Source organism: Fistularia commersonii, chromosome 27 (genome assembly GCF_037954325.1).
Source record: "Fistularia commersonii isolate RoL2024-O1a breed Wild chromosome 27, RoL_Fcom_v1.0, whole genome shotgun sequence".
Classification (NCBI taxonomy): Eukaryota; Metazoa; Chordata; class Actinopteri; order Syngnathiformes; family Fistulariidae; genus Fistularia; species Fistularia commersonii.
In genome coordinates this window covers 3,171,087-3,193,544 of record NC_141310.1, presented here as the reverse complement: position 1 = coordinate 3,193,544, position 22,458 = coordinate 3,171,087, and the positions used below count along the sequence as shown (strand labels likewise).

Here is a 22,458-nt window from a genome sequence, read left to right as displayed (position 1 = left end):
GGCATCCGCGAGTCCACTCCAATTACACATGCCCTATTACAGGTTATGAACCAATTAGTCACCCTCTTATTTTACATCGCTCCCGTCGCCCAGCCCCGCCCCCTCGTCACTGCACCAATATGGCTACGTCTATTAGCGATGATGGCGGAGGGTCCGATGATTAACCCACGCGAAAAGGAGGTTGCCGGGAAGCCGCGGAGGAGAAGATCGCTGACATGTATAAACCTGGTAGAAAACATCGTCCCATACCGTCGCCGTGGCGAATCCGGACACGCACATACATCGTCTGAAACATATACCGGGGGATCATTTGAGCTGTCAACTTGTAATTTGTAGTGGCACACAACTTGAACTCTCCGGCTCCAGCCAGTTGGCCCGGCTATAACTCTCGCCGCCATACCGACATGTTTTTATTTGTCCCGTACAGAGGCCCTCCCCCACCGGCGCCGGATGGGGATTGGTTGAATCTTAACCCCGGGGGTTAAAAGATAATTGCAAAGTTTTTGAGACGCTCATCTTTCCAGCGCTTGGATTTTGTCTGTTCTCTCTGCGTACACGCCTGTCGTCTGCTTCTCGGCCGTTATGTAATTTCGTATTTACTACAGTGTATGTATGGACGTACGCGTGTGTCTGCGCACGGACACAACACGGGAGGTTGGCGGCGTTTCTCTCTTCCGCTCTCTTCCCTCGCCCACAGCTTTTCATCCTCCGTGTGTCATCAATGGGTATTGTCATTGTTGGGGTTGCCATGGCAGCCAGCCAGCCAGCCAGCCAGCCAACTTTAGCATGACCTAGCGGCTATGCTGCTACCGAGTTCAAAAAGTGTTCGGCCAGAAAATAAAACGCTAAGTAGAATAAAACGTAGAGGTAAACAAGCGGGAGACTAGTTAGCGGGGTGAGTGAGGACTAACTAACTGACTTCTTGAAAGCAACAATTCAGGATTTGTGAGTTGAAGGGCTTCCTCGTGCTTCTGCTCACCTCAACCAAAGATAAACAAATTATTGCTGGATTAGTCACAGGGAGTGAAATGGTGAAAAAAAGAGAAAAAAAAAAAGTGGAATATGCGTTCACATGCGTCTAAATCAATGCTTACACTACACATGCTCATGTACTTAGGATATATTCCTGTCCTCTGAGGAATGTGTTGGTTTTCTTGCAGAGGTTGAACTTAAGACCCCGAACTCACGTGACTGAAATTCCACACACACACACACACACACACACACACACACAGAGGAACAGACAGAGAGTGTGTGAGGAGAAGACACACACACATCACAGGAACTTTTATCTCCTCCACTGCAAATAGAAACAACGGCAGTGATAGATCGCTAATACCCAGAGGCCTTCGCGGGTCACAAATACAAAAGTGGAATACAGATAGCAGAAAAATACTCATTTGGACGGCGATCCCGTCGCCGGGGCGGTCTGGCCCGGGAGCGCATGTGGCGCGCGGGTTTTCTCCGGCGTTCTCCCACCTAACTTTTGGTTGCGCTTCACTGTGCTCGGCGGGGGCTGCCCAGCTGGGGCCCAGATGTGGCAGACATGTCATGCGGAGCTGCGAGGCAGAAGATAAGAGGACTGGTGGGTCTGCTTCTCGGATCTGGATCTGTTCTGCAGTGGTTCAACTGTATGTTGCGGTCGCTACGATCTGAACTTTGACAGCCCCTGTCATGCTTAATGCCTCACTTCCCAAACACAGCTCAGAGAGGCTGATTTATATCTACCAGGTGCTACAGTTTGCGAGCAGCTCCGGGATGACAGGAGGCATGTGGCCATTTCATTAAGGCAAATGAACAAGGGCTGCAGTGTACGCATAAATGTGCGGGGATGAGGGACAGGAGGCTGGCCTTTCTCAAATGTGGCTCCGCACCACTCTCGCTGTCACACTATTAATAACAAGTGAAAGAAGAAGGAAAAGGAACGACTCATAAAAGCCGAGCGTTTTAATAAATCCTCATGAATCAATTCGGCATTTCTAAGAATACCCCCGCCGGTTCCGAAGGCCCCGACCCGGATTTGCAGATTTGCCCGGTTCGAAGGCCGCCGGTTTGTTTTCCGTCGTGTCACGCTTTCATCCTGGCCGTCGAGTCGGCGGCCACCTCCTCCTCCTCCTCCTCCTCCTCATGTCCGGCAGCAAACAGTAGGATCTCCTCGGCTGTTCGCAGTCAGATTTCAGGGTGGCGTTACAGCCTTTTGTTTTTTCAGTTGTATCCTCCTCCCGTGCACGGTTGGCCTCCCTCTCGTGGTTCGTGGCAGATTCAGCACATATGAAAACCCGCGTTGCCTATTTTAGTTAAATTCAACCTCTTTTTTTTTTTGGATTTTTTTTTTTTTTTTTTTGCCGTTCGCCTTCGCTCTCCCAGCGATTCCGCGTTGCTGCAGTCACATCGTTTGATATTCTTCACGCACTCTGGAGTCAAGCGCCGAGGTGTCTTTCAGCGATGCCCTCCAGGCCGCCCTTTTACACGTTTAACAAGTTGTTTTTCTTTTTTGTTTCCCCGCGCTTCCCCTCCTCATCACCGCTCGGCTCGGGAGGAATGCACGTCACTTTCCAAGGTTTGCTTTGGATCCCGTCCTTGTAAACCACGGGGCAAGTGCTGCTCTCCTTTTAAGATGCACCAAGATCTGACTTATGTTGTTTTGGGTTGGTTTTTTTTGTTTGTTTTGTTTGTCATAAATTAGTTACATAAAGAGCTTACTATAGAGACATTGCTTTTTACATGCCTGTAAAACACAAAATGTTCCAGTTGTTGGAATACTCGGAATCACGTTGTCCCGTGGAAGCGCTAACTATAGCATAGCCGTATATTAGATGTCTGCGTTGTCAATCAAAGCAGGAAAGAGTTCTTTTCCAGGGTAAGCTGAGACGGGAGGAAGCGGCGAGGCCAGGCGTAATGAAAAACATTTGTGTACCGAAAGATTTGATATTTTCCTCTCTAAGCCTCTGTCATTAATGACTCCAGGAAAAGCAAATGTGTGCCTGTGTGTGTGTGTGTGTCCATGTGTGTGTGTGTGTGTGCGCGCGCAGATTTTTGAGTATCTTCACAGAAACCATACACTTTTCATTCAAGACATCTGCCCCTTTTGCGTGAAGAGGCTACTCTGCCGCTCGTAAAGGAGATAGCGATTTAACATTTTCCGCGCGTGACACCTCATAACTGTCCACGTATCCACTCTCACCCTTGCAACCTCCCCGGCCAGATCGCTCCAGGCTCCCTGGTCATCTGGGGTTCACATGCCTCCTTAAAAGGAACCATCACCCCATTCGGGACGTTTCACCTTACCCAGGGCCAAATCCATAATTTGGCCCATGATGAATATTTTTTGATTTAAACCCGGTGTTACGCGTGATGATCTTCAGACTCGGTTTGTTTCGTCCGTCGCAGAATTATCCTGACGTCAAGATCCCTCGTGTTACCCTGGGAGGAGGGGCTATATTTCTGTCGACGGGGGGGGGGGGGGGCGTTTGATGTGCTTCGCGTTGTCAGCTATGTTTAATGGAAGTTGAATTAGTGGTAATGACATCCCACTGGCCGCGACCCCTGGGGTTTAGACTGCAGGTTGAGTGGGTGCTGAGGGGATTGCGGGGTGTGCGACTGCGACTATGTGTTTCGGGGGTCTCAAATTTAGACACAGCCCAGGGCTGGACAGCTGATGGTATCTTGGAAACATTTACATAAAGCTCTCCTATAGTAATAAATAAACCATTTTATTATTGGGCTCCGAATCAATAATGTGGCTTCTTAAGGTTTAATATTTCAATGGTATTGATCATTTTAACAACTGTGTTTGCGGTTGGCTTGACTTAACGGCAGCGCTACTGGAAGGTGTGTATGTGAGCATTTTTGTACTTGTGTGTTTGTGTGTGTGTGCAGCATCATGCTGCCTTGCTGTTTTTGTCAGTCGCTTTCTTTCTAGATCAGCAAATAGTTCCCAGCGCCCCCCCCCCCCCCCCCGCCCACACACGCACAATTTCTTATCTCTAATCTCCGTCAATCTTCCAGGTGCCTGCACACACAGCTCCGCCCCTCAGCAAGTTCTCCAAGAAGTGGCGGCTGCGGGTTTTGCGTTTATCCCCTTTCATTTGTGACCGCGGAAAAAATGAAACCCAAACCCCCCCGGAAGTATTGCGGAGAACGTCTGCTGATAGAAACCGGGGCCAGATTTTACAATTAGTGGAAGTGAAGGCCCTGGTTTGTGACCTCTCTGTGGACGCGTGGCTTCGGCCCTTTCCAATTGAACACATCTAACCCCTTTATTTGAGAAAAAAAAAAAAAGGTTTATCCGTGCAGATATATTCCCAAGGTTTCTGGTTGGGTTTTTTTCTGATACCAGACCAGACGGTGGATCAAGTGCCCACTCAGCGTTTCCCTCACCCTGGGAAAGTCAGCGCGGCACGCTAAAGGATGAGAGGCTCCGTGTCACATCGTCGCAAATCACTCCATATCCGTATCTGTTTGTCTAAAACAGTGATGTGTATCGAACTAATTTGACAAGTATTTGAAAGACAGAGCTGGCTCTTTCTCTCGCTCTCTGTCTCACACACATGCACACACTCCTGTCTTCCTGTCTTGTCTTGTCATTTCACAGACGCCCCGCTGTGTACGAGTGTGTACCGTGTGTGCGCCGGGTTGCCAGGGAGCCGACATCCAGACCTCAGCTCTGAGGATAATTTATGCAGTTGGAAATTACAAAGCTTTCTCAACATACCAAGCGGGTCATGACAGAAAAAATTATTCGGTGCAGATTTTATTTCTCGTCGCCGCGGTAACAAGATGCTATTTTTTTTTTTTTTTTTTTTATTCCGCTCGCCTTATTCATCATCTGAAAGTTTTGTAAGAAAACTGATTATCTTCATTTTACGGAAACATTTCGGCGGTGATTGAAACTGAGGGAGGTTTAAGTGAAATTATATGAGCTTTCTCGCATTCGTAGCCCTCGTCCCCCCCCCCCCCCCCCCCCCCCCCGTGCTGGCTGCTAATTGTAGCGAAACTGGGAGCTTCCTGCTGTGTGTACACTGCTTCCCTTTACTCCGCCACCCCGCCAGGTCTTTCACCATCACTCTGGAACCTAGTAACTAACCAACAGCCGATTCACTACTTCCTAATTACGCCGGCGTGCCGTTGCCCTCTCGAACCGTGTGAAAGGGAGGGAACGCTGCAGTGTGGAATCCCCACCCCGATCAGATAGTCGTATCAGAAGGGCCCGTGTCTAAGTAGCATGTAATTCACCACTGTGCTTTCACTGCAGCTTTGTCTTAAATCACTCTTCTTAAGCGCTTCGACATACAGTGAATTAGCAGAATCTGATCGCGTTGCGTCGAGGGTGAAATCATTGCCACGCTTGGGTTTGAAGTCTGTCACAAAAAAGAAAAACAAAAAAAAAAAAAACAATGCCCCCTAACGTTGGTGTGTGCAGGCGCAGTGAACCCTCGTAGGGAGTTTCTTTTCCCATGTCGTCGTCAGCCCCTCCCCCCCCCCCACCTCCGGGGTTCGGCTTTTCTGTTTTTCACTTTACAGATGTGCGTATCAGTTCCGCTACCTTCCCAAATAGTCGTGGACACGGCAGTGACCGTCCCCTTCCTCTCACGCGCGCTCATCTAAACACCCGGGAGTGTCCGCCCACTCCCCAACCCCCCACCTCAGACTCAACACCGCCACGGCTATTTCTGTTCCGCAGACTGATAGCTCCTACTGAAGATCATTGATTTTACGGGAAGCCCTGTTTACAGGCTGAGTGCCATCGACCTGAGGTGACTCTTTGCCTCCTGTAGTCGCAGCAATACTGGAGCACCCTCATGCCTGCATTAGCATAATGGTAGACGGAATATTTACAGCGCACAATATATTTTACAGCAACAAGGTTAATTGTCTGATTTACAGTGGTGGGGATCAAGTAGGAGAAAAACTCAATGTTCCCATATAATATGTGCATTACCGGTGTCCATTCCCAATAATCGACAAACTTTTTTTTTTTTAGATTGGCCGCAGTATCTCCGTGACCAGCATTTACTGCGTCAGGCCTTACGCGTATTCCCATTTCCTCACTTATTGCCAGTGTTTACGATCCCATTCGTATATTAATGAGGAGAGTAGCTGTATTTTCCAAGTATGTACCCAAGTGTTTTATTCACATATCAGCTGTCCGACCAGGTACTTTTATGGACATAGCAGTAGAATATCAGTAATATTGATTGACTTTTGTGCTGAAATAATATCAAAATAAACTTGGTATTATTTTGATTATTATTATTCTTTTGACAATTGCTAATTAATAATGATAATTATTATTTTGAATTCTATTACTACTAATATTAATGATAATAACATTTGGGACAATTTCAGAGACTAAATTCTAGTGTGAAAAGGACCTCGATCAAAATTTGATTTACCGGCTTAAATTATGGAGATAATTTCCCGGTTGAAATTATTTTCTGTGATTCTGATCACGCCAATTTTTTTTATTACTTATTGAATGGAATGGCTCCATGTTGTTTTATTCTTACTTGAGTCAAAACATCGGATGAATCACTCAGTTAGAGACTTGGACTAAAGAAACGTGTTTACTCTCACATAACCTCTTAATTACTTAGTGGCGCGTCGGGCTCAGTATAGGTGTAGCTTATTAAAATACACATTCTCAAGTTGCAGCATTGGAGAAAAGACAGTGATATATTGGAGAAAAGACATTAAGCAAGTGATATCAGGCATCACACTGGACGGATCATAAGGAGAACAATGCGTGCATGGAAAATAGCTTAGGAGAAAAAAGCAGGGCCTCTAGCGGCGCGGATCTGCGGCGGCTCCCCCCATCAATGAGCGCGTCCCCTGTGCAGCATCAAAGGTCTTCCCCTGCTTTATCAATAAGAAGCCTTCCTTCCCACATCTTCCTGTAACTTGCTTAGCGTTCACGCCATTGATTTTCCAATAAGCGCCCCTTTACCCTGCGGTGGCCAGCCAGGCACTGATGGCTCAGAAACCAGACCCAGACAGGCAGCACCACTGAGGGACGGGCGAAAATCAGATTCTGCTTATTGTCAGAGGTCCTCCTCAGAGAGGGAGATAGCGAGAGAGAGAGCGGTTTTCCATCTTAAAGCGCCGTTGTCTTACCGTTGCCTGGGTTTCGGACAGGGGTAGAGGTTGGAGCCGTGTCGTCCGCTCACAGCTGGCGCTGGATTATTGGAGAGACAGTCTCTGGAGGCAAAACTTTCTCAAGGCCAGGTGATCAGGAAGTCTTACGATCAGATTGTTCCTAAGTGTTCCCCTTCCTCACTTAGCTGTCACATCCCCCGATGAAGGCTTGCATAACTTATTTTAGTCTTTAACCTAACCGCATAATCTCCAGAAAACATGTATCCCATTTGTTACGGTGGCAGGAGCAGAAGGAGAAAACCTCCCTTTTTTTATGTAAGAAAATGAAAAGAGGCCGTTCAGTCAAGGGCTGTGTGTCACGCTGTACCGGAGGGATTCAGCCTTTCCAATAACACAGTCAAGTCTTGTCGTAAAATGAGGTTTCGTAGTCACGCGAGCTCTGAGGGACAGTGCGGAATGACTGGATGAGGAAGTTTTGTTGTATGCAAAACAAAATGACAACTGCCCAGCGGTGTACGGTCCTAAGCCATACCGCTCGGTAACAGACGTTTTATTTGCCGTCACTCATTCAGCACGCACGCACTTCCTCCCCGCTTCCCTTCGGCCTCCCGGAGCTTGGGGCCGTCTCTGCCTTGAACAGGTGTCACCGAGCCGAGCGGGCCAGCGAGAGACAAACAGCGGTATATCAGTGGCCCATCTGCGACTAGCTGACTCCAGACAATCCCATTGCTCATCAGTAACCGCTGCGGGTTATTGAATTACACCATCTTGATTTTTAAAGGGCAATCCTGTTTTCTGTAAGCAGTGGACACACCACAGTGGTGCAGGGTACCGGCCCTGATCAGGAGTCATCGTGTTATCCTGTCTGCTTCTAATTGCTTCAGGTATCTGGCAGCACTAATGGGAATGGATGGGTACATACCCTCAGCGCGGAGCACTGTAACCACTCTCCGAAGCGGCACATGAGAGCGGAGAACTTCAGCGGGCTCGGTTAGCTAACCGTCCTTACTAGTAACGCATATACGCCCGGTTGTTCCGGACCTGCTTGTAGTTGCCATTGGTATTTTTATGTGAATGATTCCCACTAGATGACTTTCCTTAAGCACATGGTGTCACGTCACACGGGTAACTTTTCCGTCAGACGTCCCACTCCTGCTTGTCCATTTGTGTAGACTAGGTGTGTGCTCCTTGGGTACTTACTGTACTAGTGAATATAAGTGGTTGTTAAATCTCTTAAGCACTTGCGGAAAGAGTATCCCCTCGCTAAGAGGCGGACATCTCTTTATATCACTGACTGTATAAGGCAAGATGCTGTATGGCGGGCCGCTGGTCAGAGCCCCCGCTTAGCTCCTTGCGCATTTCCCCCCCTCGCCCATGTTTTCACATGGTTATCCGGTTTCCCGGAACAATCCGCGAACACGCAGTGGGTTAACTGGAGACCGAATGAGAGAGTGAATGCTCGGATGTCTCTGCACGTGGCCCCGTGATTGACTCCGGGCTGGTCCGTGGTGCACTCCGCCGCTAGCGCCATGACAGATGGGCCCTTGAAACGCCCCCTCCATCCCCCGCCCCCCCCAACCCTATTTGCGGGATAAGCTGTATGGAAAATGAATGGATGAATAAATGTATAAAGCAATTCAACTTGAAAGCCAGCCAGTGTCAGTTTTTAGATCTCATATGCAAAGCAGGACAACGATAATCAAGGTTAGCTTCTTTAGAATGTACAGTAACGGATGGGCCGAGCTGTGGCAAAATGCTATTAATGAAAATAGACTTTATATTAGCCTTGCAGTTCCGTATTAAGGCGGCAATATTTCCTGCATATTTTCTTATGTCATTGTTTTCATTATAGTGCCTTCCTAGCTTGATTGCTTTGCCCGCGATAAGGTCTGTGTGTCTGTTGCGCTATTGTTCAAAGTGACAACGGGATATATGCAGCTTTAAAACGAGAGTCTATTAGTTTTGTGGTAAGAGTCCTTATAGGCTTGAGAGGTTTCAGGTATGTGGTGTGGGAGGGGAGCTTCATCAGACATTCATGAAGACTGAGACAGACATTATCAATCTCTCCTCTCCCTCAGTGGCTAATATGTGAGGGTGTGGGGGTAGACTCCATTCTGATCACAGCTGAAATTTGCATCCGTAAGTAAATAAGTAAATAAATCAAGTGCGGGCAATGAATGTGCTAATCAACTGGGAGACGGTAGCGAGCTCTGTTCTGGGAAACTTCGCTCATGTAATATTCAGCACTGGCGGGTTAAAGGGCAGCCCAGAGTTATTGGTTTCAGCCCGATTGCCCCCTTTAATCAATGTTGGCTGCATCCCTTTAATAAAATTATTAGCTCAGCAGTATCTTGTGTTATCATTTTATCTCTTCTGTGCTCTAAATTGCAGCCTGTGGTGGGCCTCAAAGATGCTCAGGGCACAGCCAGCTCCCAAAAGCTGAGCTCCCGTTTATTATTTCAGGGGTGGAGGATGGCTGGATAGGTTGAGATCGGGCTAAGCATAGAGGTTATTGGACGGGAGATCTAAACACAGCTGCAGTAAAGTCCCAACCCAGTTTATGTCTTTTTTTTTCCTCTGAAAATACCCCCTCTTTCGTTGCATGATATAAATACATACGCTTCTCATCGATGCCCATATGTAAAAATAACTCGAAGATGGAGCGCTAACGATGCCTCTGTTGGAAAAAAAAAAAGCCGCTGTTTTATAAGCAGCGTTTTTCGACATTTATATGAAGGCGCTTTTGCTGTTGGCTGGCCTTTTAGCGCCTAATTATCCGGAATTATCGCCAAATCTATTTGATTCATTAAATGAAACCCCCCTCCCCCCCCTTTTGTCTGACTGCAAGTTAATTAAAAACGGATGTAGGATTTGAAGAACATAAGATTAGAGGTGTTGTTTGGAAGGTGAAGATAAAAAAGATGTTATCTTTTTGATATGGCAGGAAGATGAATCATTGACAGCTTATTAGTGCGTGTCCCAGGTATTGTGCTTAAGTGCCTCATCTTATGTAATGAGTGCGGTGTCATTTTTCTAATTATATCACAGACATTTTCCTCTCGCCTGCCGACTTTCGTGAATTTCACTTTCCTCTTTTGAGATTTTGATATATAGTGCCCCTCTCGCATTTCATATCGCTGATCGCCTCCGATAATTCCGGTCCACACGGATATAGGCGTGTCGTTCCAGGCTGTTGTAAATGTATTAGCGAATTTGACCAATAATGGCCTCGCTCAATCTTGTCCTTTCTTTTTGTTTCTTTGTTTTTTGCCTCTGCAGGCCTGGATGCGATGAACGCCTCATGTAGGCATCAGTATGGACAGCTGTGAGTCTCGCGTAGTTTCTGGGACAGACGATGGGCTCAGCTCCTCCCAGAAGCAGCAACCTCCACAGCCCTGGAACGATCACTCTAGCCTGCAGGTCCCTTGCACCAACCAGGACCCCCTGTCTTTCTCCGCCCCCTTCTCGTCTCAACCCCAGAACCCTGGCACCCCTCACGACGGAGTGAAAGAACTACAGTCTCAGCAGCAGCTACAGACAAAACAAGCTTCGCCCCAGGCCCATCGCGACAGCCCTGCCGCTGGCCAGCTGCTTTCCAGAAGGGAGGGGGTTGAGGATGAAGAGCGAGATGGAGTGAGCTGCGGAGAAGAGGAAGAATCGGAGGACTTGGATGAAATGGAGATTGACAGCTGTTTCCCGAGTCTTCAGCCGTTTCCCGGGGTGCCGATGGCTCCGGGCGGAGGGGGCGTGCACACTCTCATGCGTCACCAGTCCACACGGCAGCAGGGCGTGCCTGAGAGCGGGAGCGAGGAAGGAGAGGAGGAAGAGGAAGAGGAGAGCAGTGACGTGGAGAACCTGGCTGGAGAGATAGTCTACCAACCAGATGGCTCGGCCTACATCGTAGAGAGCCTCAGTCAGCTGATCCAAAGTGGTGGGGGCATGGTACCCGGCCTGCTTTCCACAAACTCTCTCACTAGTGGGGGAAAACCGGGAGAACCTGCTGGGACTTCATCCTCAGTCTACCCTCAGATCATCAACACTTTCCACATAGCCTCGTCTTTTGGGAAGTGGTTTGGTAATTCAGACCAAGGTTTCCCCAATACCTCAACCATGGCAGGCCTCAGCCCTGTCCTGCACAGTTTCCGTGTCTTCGATGTGCGGCACAAAAGTAACAAGGATTACCTGAACAGCGATGGGTCTGCCAAGAAGTCCTGTGTTTCCAAAGATGTTCCTAACAATGTGGATTTCTCCAAATTCGACGGGCTCGCCCTCTACGGCAAGGGTAAGCCGATTCTCATGTGTTTTTTGTGCAAGCTGTCCTTTGGCTACGCGCGCTCCTTCGCTACTCACGCTGTCCACGACCATCGCATGACTCTGTGTGAGGACGAACGGCGGCTGTTAGGGGACAAGCACGCATCCGCCATCATCCAGGGCATCGGGAAGGACAAAGAGCCCCTCATCAGTTTCTTGGAACCAAAACATAAGAGCACTCCTCTGCCACCTACGCTGCTTCCCATCAACTCTGGACAGAGCTTTTACGGCACATTTAGCGGTGTCCATCTGGAGTCAGGAAGTAGTAGTGGGGGCAGCGAGACTCTCCATAGCAAAGACTCTGACTCCGGCCCCCAGCAACAACAACAGCAGCAGCAGCAGCAGCAGCAGCAGCAGCAGCAAATCCCACTAAGCTCTGTCCTGTCTCTTGGAGGGCTGAGCACTCCCAAAGCATCCACTCTTACCTCAACCACAGGCTCTGCCAAAGACTCCAGTGCCCTGCCCATACAGGGAGAGAGAACAGAGGAGCCTTCTGGGAAAGAGTGGGCATGCAAAGGAGAGGACGGGGCCGCAGAGGGACAAGAGAGCAAGGCACATCTATCAAGTCAGATTATAGAAGAAGACGAAGAGGAACTGTTATTAGGGGAGGAGGAAGATGAGGTGGAGGCAGAAATTACAAAATTAGTGACCAGTGGTGGCATTAGTAGCAGTGGTGGGGTCGAAGCGGGGGAACCAGCTGTCTCAAACCAAAGCATTTCCAAATCTCCTTTATTAATGCCTAGTAGCACTCTCCAGCCTTCTGCCTGCACCTCTGTGGTCAGTCCCACACTCAACAGCAAAGCCCCTGCCTCCACTTCCTCCTCTGTCAAAGAAGAGGGTTCCGCTGCAGATGGTGGAGGGAGAACCTCAGAGCTCCCTCTGAGCTTTAACTGCCAGGGGCCCGCTGTTCCCATGGCAATGGCAGCAGCCACCGTCAGAAGGAGCGAGGATGACACCGCTGGTACTTCATCCTCACCTCTGTCCTCCAACGCTGCTGCCGACGAAAGTGCCAATCGAGATAGTGCCACAGCTCCAGAACCAAATGATTGCCCGGCGGAGGAAGAGGAGGACAACGGATCCCTTCTGCAGCATCATCACATACACCACCACCATCATCATCACCTCCATCCCTCATCTCACGGCCACACTCATCCCCACCCCGGGAGCTCCTGCGAGATACCCGGGCTGGGCGAGTGTTCGCAGAACCACGGGCCGGGTGGCGGCGGAGGCAGCGGTGTCGAGTGCCCCAAGTGCGACACCGTTCTGGGTTCTTCGCGCTCCCTGGGCGGTCACATGACCATGATGCATTCGCGCAATTCATGCAAAACACTCAAGTGTCCCAAATGTAACTGGCATTACAAGTACCAGCAGACACTGGAAGCCCACATGAAGGAGAAGCACCCGGACTCCGGGGGCTCGTGCGTGTACTGCAGCAGCGGCCAAAGCCACCCGCGCCTGGCCCGTGGAGAAAGCTATACCTGTGGATACAAGCCTTTTCGATGTGAGGTACGTAGCCCCCCCCCCCCCAAAAAAAAAAAAAAAAAAAAAAACAGAAAAAAAATTCCAAGAAATGCATCTGACTCTAATCCGAGGAACGTAGACTCGCTATAGTGCGAGTATTTCTCTGTTGCGTTTCACGCAGGTGATCATGTCTCCTATTTTCCAGGTGTGTAACTACTCAACTACCACAAAGGGAAACCTAAGCATCCACATGCAGTCCGACAAGCACCTAAATAACATGCAGACCCTCCAAAACGGAGGCTCTATTGGATCCGCGCAGGATCAAGTGTTTGGACACGCCCCAGGAGGAGTGGTCGCTGTACCTTCAGTGACCCAGGCCAGTAGTCATCACCCTCCCCACCACCACCCCTCACAGTCCACCACCCATGTGGCTGGATCGTGCGGGGCTCCCTCGCCAACCAAGCCGAAGAGCAAGCCCACTTGGCGGTGCGAGGTATGTGACTATGAGACAAATGTGGCACGAAACCTGCGTATCCACATGACCAGCGAGAAGCACATGCACAACATGATGCTCCTCCAGCAGAATGTGACTCAGATGCAGCACGGCCGGCTGGGTTTGGGCGCCATGCCGTCACCGTCGGAGGCTGAGCTCTACCAATATTATCTGACGCAGAACATGAGCCTTCCGCCGGGCCTCAAGCTGGACCCAGCTGGGGCTGAGGCCCAGTTCCTGATGGGGAGCTTTCACCTTGATCCCAACATGGCCGCCCTGGCTCCTGCACTTGGTGAGATGGGACTCTCGTTCAGCCGTTATTGTTTTGCGATCTGAAATTGACTTATTTACCCCTGAGTTCAGATGATATCGTTCGTCTGTTGATTTGAGCATCGCAAAGTGTGTACGGAATCCAGGAGGTGGAAAAGCACGACCTTGAATCTCACATCTTAAGTTACAATATCGGGCTATTCAAATATACACATTTACGTATTTAAAACTTTCTCTAATTAGAAATGTTGTCGGTCTATGGAATCCATTGGACAAAACATATTGTATAAGACCACGCTGCCTCCATTTTGAATGAAGCATTGCAGGTCAGAATTTTGCAGCTGAACGGCCTCGAGCTTAGATTTATTTTTAACTGCCCACCCACCCCTCCAGAAAGGAAAAAAAAAAAAAAAAAAGCGTTTTTGGGCATGTAAGGCTTTTGCGCTAAAGTGACAAAATTCACCACGGAGGACGCGGAAGGTCAGACAACCCGAAAAAACCCTCCTCCACAGTCCTTTACGAGACATTTATGTGACCCTGTATTGATGAGTGCTGCTGTTTTAGACTGTTATTTCTAGCTGAACTTCACCGGAGTTCCTTTTTTTTTTTTATTTCACACTTTTGTAACTGGGATTATATATTTTTCTCCCGTTGGTTGAAAGAGGGCTAGGAGGCTCAGCATCGGTAATTCGCCCGGCATTACCGGAGCACCACTTAAAACCCCAGTGTTTGTACAGACCTGTCTCCGACCGTAGCCGGTTCAAAGACACAAACAGGAATTGATTCATGGGACTAATTCTTTTTTTTCCCTCTTGGCACCTGGTTTATTTTTCCTGGGAGGTGTGTTACTAACACGAGCAATGATGATACAGTCTCGGTCCATAAACAACATGTGTTGTCACTGCTTACACAGGAGGGAACGCTTTGAACCGCCTCACACAAAAGGCTGAAACTGTTCCACCCTGCAATAAACAATGCTTAATTCTTGCCATCGACTTCAGTCCGTCAGACCCAGCAGCTGAAGTGAGAAGTTGCTTTTCCAACTCTTGCTTTCTGATAAGACTGTCGAGTTTCTGTACTTCAGAGAGAGACATGTAATGGTGTGCAGATGTTATTTGCGCCACAATGGGCCGCCCATTGTGCGCTTTGAAATGTTAAATATTGAGCTATTTAACCCCGAGCGCAGTAATTACAAAAGTTACACGATGGGTATCATGTGGAAAGTATACAGTTTGTGTGCCGCTTGCACAAATCATATATGTCAGTGAAAGGAGGTAACATGTATACCGTCGCAATGATGTCATTAAAACAAGGAGAACGGTCTTAACTGTGTGCAACACGAGGTTAGCGACTAGCATCCGTCGGCGCGCGTATTTGTGAATAACTAAATCCTTGCTTGAATACGGTAATGCTAGGTCAACGCCAGGTAGAGGGGATTTCGGTTGCGGCAGCGGGGCGCAGTGGGCTCGCAAGCTGACGTGTGAGGGTTGATACGGAGCCGGGCCGCGGTTGCGGCCGGACCTACAGTATGAGTGATTTCCAAAGCCCTCTTAAAGGGTCTCCCTCTCCTGGCTATAAAAAACTCAGGTAATGGTGAGAAGTCAAAGAGCAGGCTGCATACCGCAGCAATAAATAAAAAAAGGGGGCCGCTGAAATTAATTTACTGCAAAGCCAGGCGGGGTCAAGTCTGCATGCCCAGACTGGGCAGTGAAAGATTAAAGATCGGCAAGTGAAGGGAAAAAAAAAAAGGAAAACTACAGCTGCTCATATATTTAGCATTCATTTAGAATTCTGCCTTCACAGCCTGAGTAGACATTAGTTCTGTCAAGACCACCGTGGGATTTTCTTTAAATTTATCAGATTTTTCATCTTTTTTCCCCCTTTGTCCTCATGGCATCCGTGTCAATCTTAATGACAACCTTGAGAAGAGAAACAGGAAAAATCAAACGCCGCTGGATGCAAGCGGGGATATGGAAAGTTCTATAATCTGATATCCTAATTGGAAATCTAATTTTATTAACTTTATTTTTCACGATTCCCCTTTTAGACATTACAGCGGCCTACTGCGGAACGCACCGGGATTCCGAAAACTGCTCGCGCATCCGTTTCACCGCAGCGCTATTTCTAAGAGATTCTGCACAGCTTACAACTTTACACTCCCAATCAATAGGGGAGAGAGCACTGTTAGAAACTTGGGCTGCGAACTCGTCTTGCAGGAAGTAAATGCGCCGCCACAGCTATTAGCTCTTGCTGAGTGAGGGGCTTCGGGGAGAGATTCTTACTCAACGGTTAAGTCCTCTGGTACAGGCTCGCTGCGGTGACTGGCTGTTGTACAAAACAGTGCGGAAGAGCTAGTTTAGATTCCAAAATGAGCCCCTTTAACTTAAATCAAATAGTCGTGGGACATGTCTGGATGCGTTTATTTACATTTTTCTTATTTATTCTCGCTTACCCTTGTGTTCTCCTCACATTCCAGTCGGCGGAGAGATCCCCATGGACATGAGGCTGAGCGGCGGGCAGTTGGTATCCGAAGAGCTGATGACCCTGGGGGAAAGTCTATCACAAACCAGCGACCCCTCCCTCAAACTCTTTCAGTGCGCCGTGTGCAACCGCTTCACCACAGACAACCTGGATGTGCTCGGTATGCATATGGGAGCCGAACGGAACCTACCGGAGGAGGAGTGGCGCGCCGTGGTGGGCGACTCTCACCAGTGCAAGTTGTGCCACTACACCACTCAGCTCAAGGCCAATTTCCAGCTTCACTGCAAGACGGACAAGCACGTTCAGAAGTACCAGCTAGTGGCTCACATCAAGGAGGGAGGCAAAAGCAACGAGTGGCGCCTCAAGTGCGTGGCCATAGGCAATCCCGTGCACCTGAAGTGCAACGCTTGTGACTACTACACCAACAGTCTGGAGAAGCTGAGGATGCACACCGTCAATTCCCGACACGAGGCCAGTCTCAAACTCTACAAGGTTAGTCCTCCGGCTGTTGCCCGACGACCACGGGTCGTTAGGGCGCTAATAGTTTACATGCTACGGCTAGAGGGGGGCGTTCACAGACTCACGCGTCGGCCACCGTACTTGAATACGGTTTTAAATCCTTCTCCATGCTAAGCTGAATCTCCTGGATTTAATTGAGGATGTGATGGCGCTGACTCTTTGACCCGCGCCTCTCCAGCGGTCGTAAAGAAGGAGGAACTGCGTCGCTGGCCTGAGAGCAGGTGACGCTAGTTGGGAGGCTCAGGGCTGAATCACTTGAAGACGAATGAAGAAGTGTGAGGAGACAGAGGTTTGGTGCTAATACTACTCGGAGCAGGAAAGGCTGAATCGTTCTCGACAGCCGTATTGATTTTTGCTAGACTTGGAGCTTTACCTTCTCCTCTAATCATTCCATAATAGCCAATGGATGAACACTCTCCGAACAAATGGCCATAAATCTAACAGCCCTGATTCCACTTAGGTACCTATCCTTTGTGTCTGCGGCTTAGGCCGCTCTGTGCTTAAACCAGAGTGGCACGGACGATCACAGGGTACGTACGCGACAAATCGCGGACAAACAAAAGACCCCGTACGTCCATTGGAATCCCAACATTTCACTATCATATGTCCTTACAGCATATTGTGTACAATGACCAATTTATACCTTTTACAGTAGTTCTTCGGAGAAGGATTTGAGCAAATGGGATGTTTTAAGTGAGGTGCGTGTGTGTGTGTTTTTTCAAATTTTTAATCAAACATTCACAAAGGTTATTTCAAGGGGTTTGAAGTGCTCCATTTACTGAAAATCCCATCATAAAGGCTGTCTATGAAAATCCGTCACCAAGAATGTAATAGCCACCGGCCCACCGTTCCGTTTCCCGGTCTCCAAGGCCTTTATTCTAAAACAACGCTGAAAGAGAGGAGTCAGTTTTTGGCGTTTGCCATTAAAAAAAGAGACCCGCCGAAGGCGAGAGTATAGTTTTTCCTCCTCTGTCTCCAGCAACGGGAGAAGCTGGACACATTCCAGTGACTCTCCCATCGGACCAAAATAGACCTGTGCCGGTATCCTCTCTGTCCTCCTCGCACCTCTGAAGGGAGATACTCGTTTTGTCTGGCTGCTTACGGTGTCGTTGATGCCGCCTTCATGCGCGCGATTTCCGCGTTCGCCGTTTTTCCGCCGGAGCGTTCAAGAGGGACGAGACGTATGTCGTCCCGCTTCCCAGGCAGCGGGGGGATTAAATATGTACGACACATCCAGGCATGATCATTTTTTATGACTTAAGCTTCTTACGTTAGCGCCGTATTTCTTAAAACCAATTGATCTTCCGAGGAAGTGCGTGTGCGCGTTTGTCCAGAAATCACCTGCTCCCTCACCCGAGGAGACGTCCCGGTTCTCATGATCTCGCCTCTTGAGAGACACGTTGCGAAAAACAAAGCGCCGCAACTAGCCGACGGTACATTAAAGTATTTTATGAGTCAGAGATGTGATTAGCAAACAAAAGCTAAGCGGGCGCGAGGGCCCCTCGGCGGCGTCTCTCTTCTTGAAACAGTCACACTCTTTGCATTATGGTGAGTTCACTGTCATGCTGGAGATACTTCCACACAGAGATACAGTGTGCCTCCCGCCTTTGAAACCCCGCCCGATGGTTATGCCGTGATGAATGCAGGAAAATCATTAATTTATTCCACTTCAAATAAATATGTTGCAAATAGCACACATTTAGTTTGGGTTGGGGGGGAGGGGGGGGGGGGGTAGAAAAAAAAATTCAAGTCAGCATAAACAGACTGTAAGATGTGGGGGATGCTCGGGACACTTCATCCAAATCAAACCAGTTTGCATTAAACAGGCCCTTTGTGTGCACAGTTCCATATAAATTGGAGCCTGTAATTACTGGAATTAAAAAGGAAGGTTTAAACTGAAGGCTAAGCTGGATGGGATAATTTGAGAGTCTGTGGTATGTGGCCCATATTAGGGCTTTCTAAAAATATCATCCCCACCACCCCATGTATTGGAATGTTCCAAAAGACCACAGAAACATCCAGCAAGTCGCCCTGACCGCACAGACCACTACACACAATGGGCGAGGGGGCGGGGATTGGTCGGTTGGGTGGGGGGGTTGGGGGGGGGTCGGGGGGGGGATGCCTTATTCCCCAGTGTGCTGCATTCTCAGATGAGCCAGGCCTATCGCTGTGGGCAATGAATGCTCACCCTTATATTGCAAACCCAACTTTCGCATTCCCTTTCCCTTAAATCCAGTGTTTTAAGTGGCCCCCGATGATGCCGGGCGGCCACTCATCTGCCACTAAAGTGAGACTCGGCACTCAAACAGAAACAGATGGGCTCTGTTGCAGTATCCACTATCCAAGCTAAATGTTAGTTTGTGTACTGTGTGTTTTTATAATATGGTACCTCTCTCCCGAGACGTCCTGTTCGTCTTGAACAAATCCGACCCCCCCCCCCCCCCCCTCGTCCCCCCGCGTTCTCGTTTTACAGTCCTGTACGTGTGCGATATGCGAACACGATAGCTCCTACACAAGCAGCGGCAGGCCTCGGGGCCAGCTACGTGTTAGTGTGGAGGTGAGATGAGTGGAAGTAATCCAGCTCTCAGGCCCTGGCTGCTGCAGCCAGACAAAATGGGTGGGGCCTAACCAGGACCAGCCATGGGCCTTAGCTTCCAGTCAAGGGTTGAGGGAAAGGGGAAGAGCGCAGGGGTGGGGGTGGGGGGGTGGGGGTAGCTGGCTACCTTCCTTGTCTCGGGGGCCGGTGCAATCGGCGGTAATTGAGATTGATTGGATGTTATTTTTCCTCTTGCAAATGTAGTCCATTAGCTTGGCACATGCATAATCAGTTTAGAGCACAGTTAGCTGAATGTAATCATGTTCTTCAGTGTCTGCTCGCACAAAATCCACTCCAGATGCCGCTTGGCCACAGAACGAATGGGAGAAAGAGCAGTCACTATCAGATCGAGAATCTTTAATCAAGAAAGTCCTGACACCCTTGCCTCCGTCCTGGACCGGCTTTATTGAGCAAAAACACAACTGTTCAAACTTTTCATCTGCGTCTCTTTCGCTAACGAGGCACGCTTTGAATCCGCTGTCTAGCCCGTTACCGGGGGACGGCGATCACGCGCGCCGGAGTTTTTCATCTGCGCCAGAATAGTTTTAAGTGGAGCCCAGCAGCTGGCCTGTTAACCAACCCGGCACACCAACATCTTGGATGGCGGTTTTGTTCTTATTTTACACTTCATTGCGATACCAAGGAATTACTGAACACTTGGAAAACAACACATCTGCACTCTAAGCAGCTAAAAAAACAAACAAAAAAAAAAAGAAAATAGATTGTAACGTCAGCGGAGGGATTAGTGGTTACACGGAAAGGCATCGGCGTGTTTCGCTGACGGTCCTTTTCGGCTTTGGCTCCTCAGCGAGGCTCGCAATCGCCGATGACCTCCGACTATCGGAGGTTACGAATACCCGTTGCGCTTTGCGGATGCATATCGGTCGCAGTCCAGGCCTCGAGAGAAAAACAAAATGCGCGGCGATTACGCCTCAACGGACGTACAGAGCGGCGTCGGGATGCGTTGCGGTCTTTTCCCCGGCAACCGAGACAAGAGGACGGAGACCGGTTCAGGTTTTTAATGCACCGACAGGGTTAAGGTTTCTCTCCGTATTTAATTCTCTTCCCCAACTGCAGAATCCTTTCTGCGGTGTCCTAATCTCGCCCCATATTTTACAGCGAATGAGCCCAGTTGTCATTCTGGCCAATGTCAAGACAAAAATCATGCCAAGGTAATACGAGACGCTCCCCTGGCAAAATGACATCTTGCGGGCGCCTGGCCTTACCCACTCACCCACCAGACATTTCTAATAGGAGGTGTAGAAGGGGGATGGAGAGACAGAGAGGAGATAGAGGGTGGAGGTGGGGGTGAGGGGGTTGGAGTAGGGTGGGGGAGGTGAAGGGGGGGGCGGTTGGAAGGATAGATACTCTAATTATCATGGCTAGCCTATGATTGTTCAGTAATAGTGCTCAGTGGGAAAGGTTGCAGCAGTTCCAGGAAGAGCTGAGCTCTGATTTACTGGTACTACCTTTCTAATAAAGCGCTTGCTGCACATCCTGGGAGACAGCCCAATCTATCCTTTCACATGCATAAGCGTGTGAATGCACACAGAAGCACACACACACACACTCATAAGCGCATGCATCGCAAACGCACGCTCTCCAAAGGGGCCCGGAACATGACAAAATGGAGTTCATGAGCTGAACTATTTTAATTAATCATATGAGGTGCTTATGATTACCCTCAAATGATGCGCATGTGATCAAAAGCATAGCATCGTATTAGGAAAAGTATTTAAATTGTGTTTATGCCACGTAGCGTCTATTCAGCTGACAGTCACGATCCACTAACCGGATCTCAGAGGTGGACGAAATTAAGAAGCCCCCCCCCTCGGCCGGACCCCGGTGTTGATGGGAAGCGCGTTTCCTCGATTCCTGTCGGTGACGCTTGCAGATGAACTCGCAGATGTAGCATCAGAGCTGTTTCAAGCAGTGTGTGTGTGTGTGTGTGTCGGTGGCGGTGGTGGGGGGTGTCTCTCTCTAACTAATTCTCGATATCTGTTTACCACAACTGCCGGAGTTAAAAGGGCCCCGTGCATTACAGACTCTCTGTGTTTGGTCTGTGGTCGGGATGGAGATGCATTCTCTTGTGTTCCATCACACAGAGCCGTGAGGCGACGAGAAAAGAGGAAGACGTATATACAGTATACGCTGTGCTTTAACATCAAGTACACATTTGAAGTCCTTAGTCATGGTATTGTGGATTGTTTAGCTCTTCCGTAGCTTGTTTGTGCTCAGGAAGTTGCTGATACCGCTACACCCCCTGGATATAACCCGGCAACGCAACTAGAAATAAGAAATACATAACAGACGACGAAATGTTGTGACCGAGCGTGTTGCTGTCGTAGCGTTCGCTTCTTCTGAAGGACGGATATCTAGAGGTCGACATCCAAAGTGCAGAAAATGTCACCCCCGTTGTTCCGTCTCGGATCGACTAATTCGCCGGCTCTACCGCGTCCCCTCTCGGAGGGAGGCCCCCTCCTCGTAAGTCCGTGTGGCCCCTGAGCTAAAGGTATGGCGAGAGCGAAGCTCGCAGACTTACCGGCTCTGCTATCAATACATCAGTGGCTTAGCCACCAGATTAATGGCCTCCGAGCGGTCGGGGCTGCAAAACTACTCAGCTCTGAGGTTTGTGTTTAGTAGAACTTTACATGACAGAGAGGCAGGGCGAGGAGACGGATGAGGTGGAGGAGGGGCCGGCTCCGCGTCCGGGATGACCACCCAGTTTCTCGTGTTCCATTTGGGTCTGTCCTATCAAACGGTCACAGTCGCGGCATGGATAAATCCAGCTTTATGATAGATTTTGACCCGACTGTTTCTTTTCAAATGCCTGATTTGAAATTTTTATTCTTTTTTTTTTTCATTTCTCGGTAGGTTTCGCTAAGGTTTGCCGATTAGTCACGCAGCCGCGGCTGGCAGAATTAGTTTTCCATGGAGCTCAAATACATAAATAAACAAAACCGCATTTAACCCTTCCCCCCCGCGATGTCACCACGCAGAACCAGTGCTCCGGAAACAGCGAAAGCTCTCCACCCATCAAAATATCCACCATCCTAGATAAAACACATCATTTTTTCCCAGTTCTAGTTTGGGCTAAATCCACATGTGACTCATTGGCTCTTCTTTCACTCATTCATGTACTTTCTACACAGCCTAACTTGCAGCCAGGGTCGCCAGGGGAGGGCTGGTAGCCTATCACAGCTGCGAGAGGCGGGGTTCACCCTGGACCAGT

General features: G+C 49.1%; 1 protein-coding gene across 1 annotated transcript in view; it reads left to right on the top strand.

Annotated features, from left to right (window-relative positions):
• The window catches only part of zfhx3b (zinc finger homeobox 3b), a 129,247-nt gene that overhangs the window by 32,129 nt on the left and 74,660 nt on the right, over window positions 1–22,458 (top strand). The window contains exons 2-4 of the mRNA XM_086174731.1: window positions 10,375–12,912; window positions 13,073–13,652; window positions 16,107–16,603. Coding sequence (XP_086030857.1) covers window positions 10,411–12,912; window positions 13,073–13,652; window positions 16,107–16,603 — 3,579 coding nt within the window. The 5' untranslated portion in view covers window positions 10,375–10,410. The remainder of the gene's footprint in view (window positions 1–10,374; window positions 12,913–13,072; window positions 13,653–16,106; window positions 16,604–22,458) is intronic.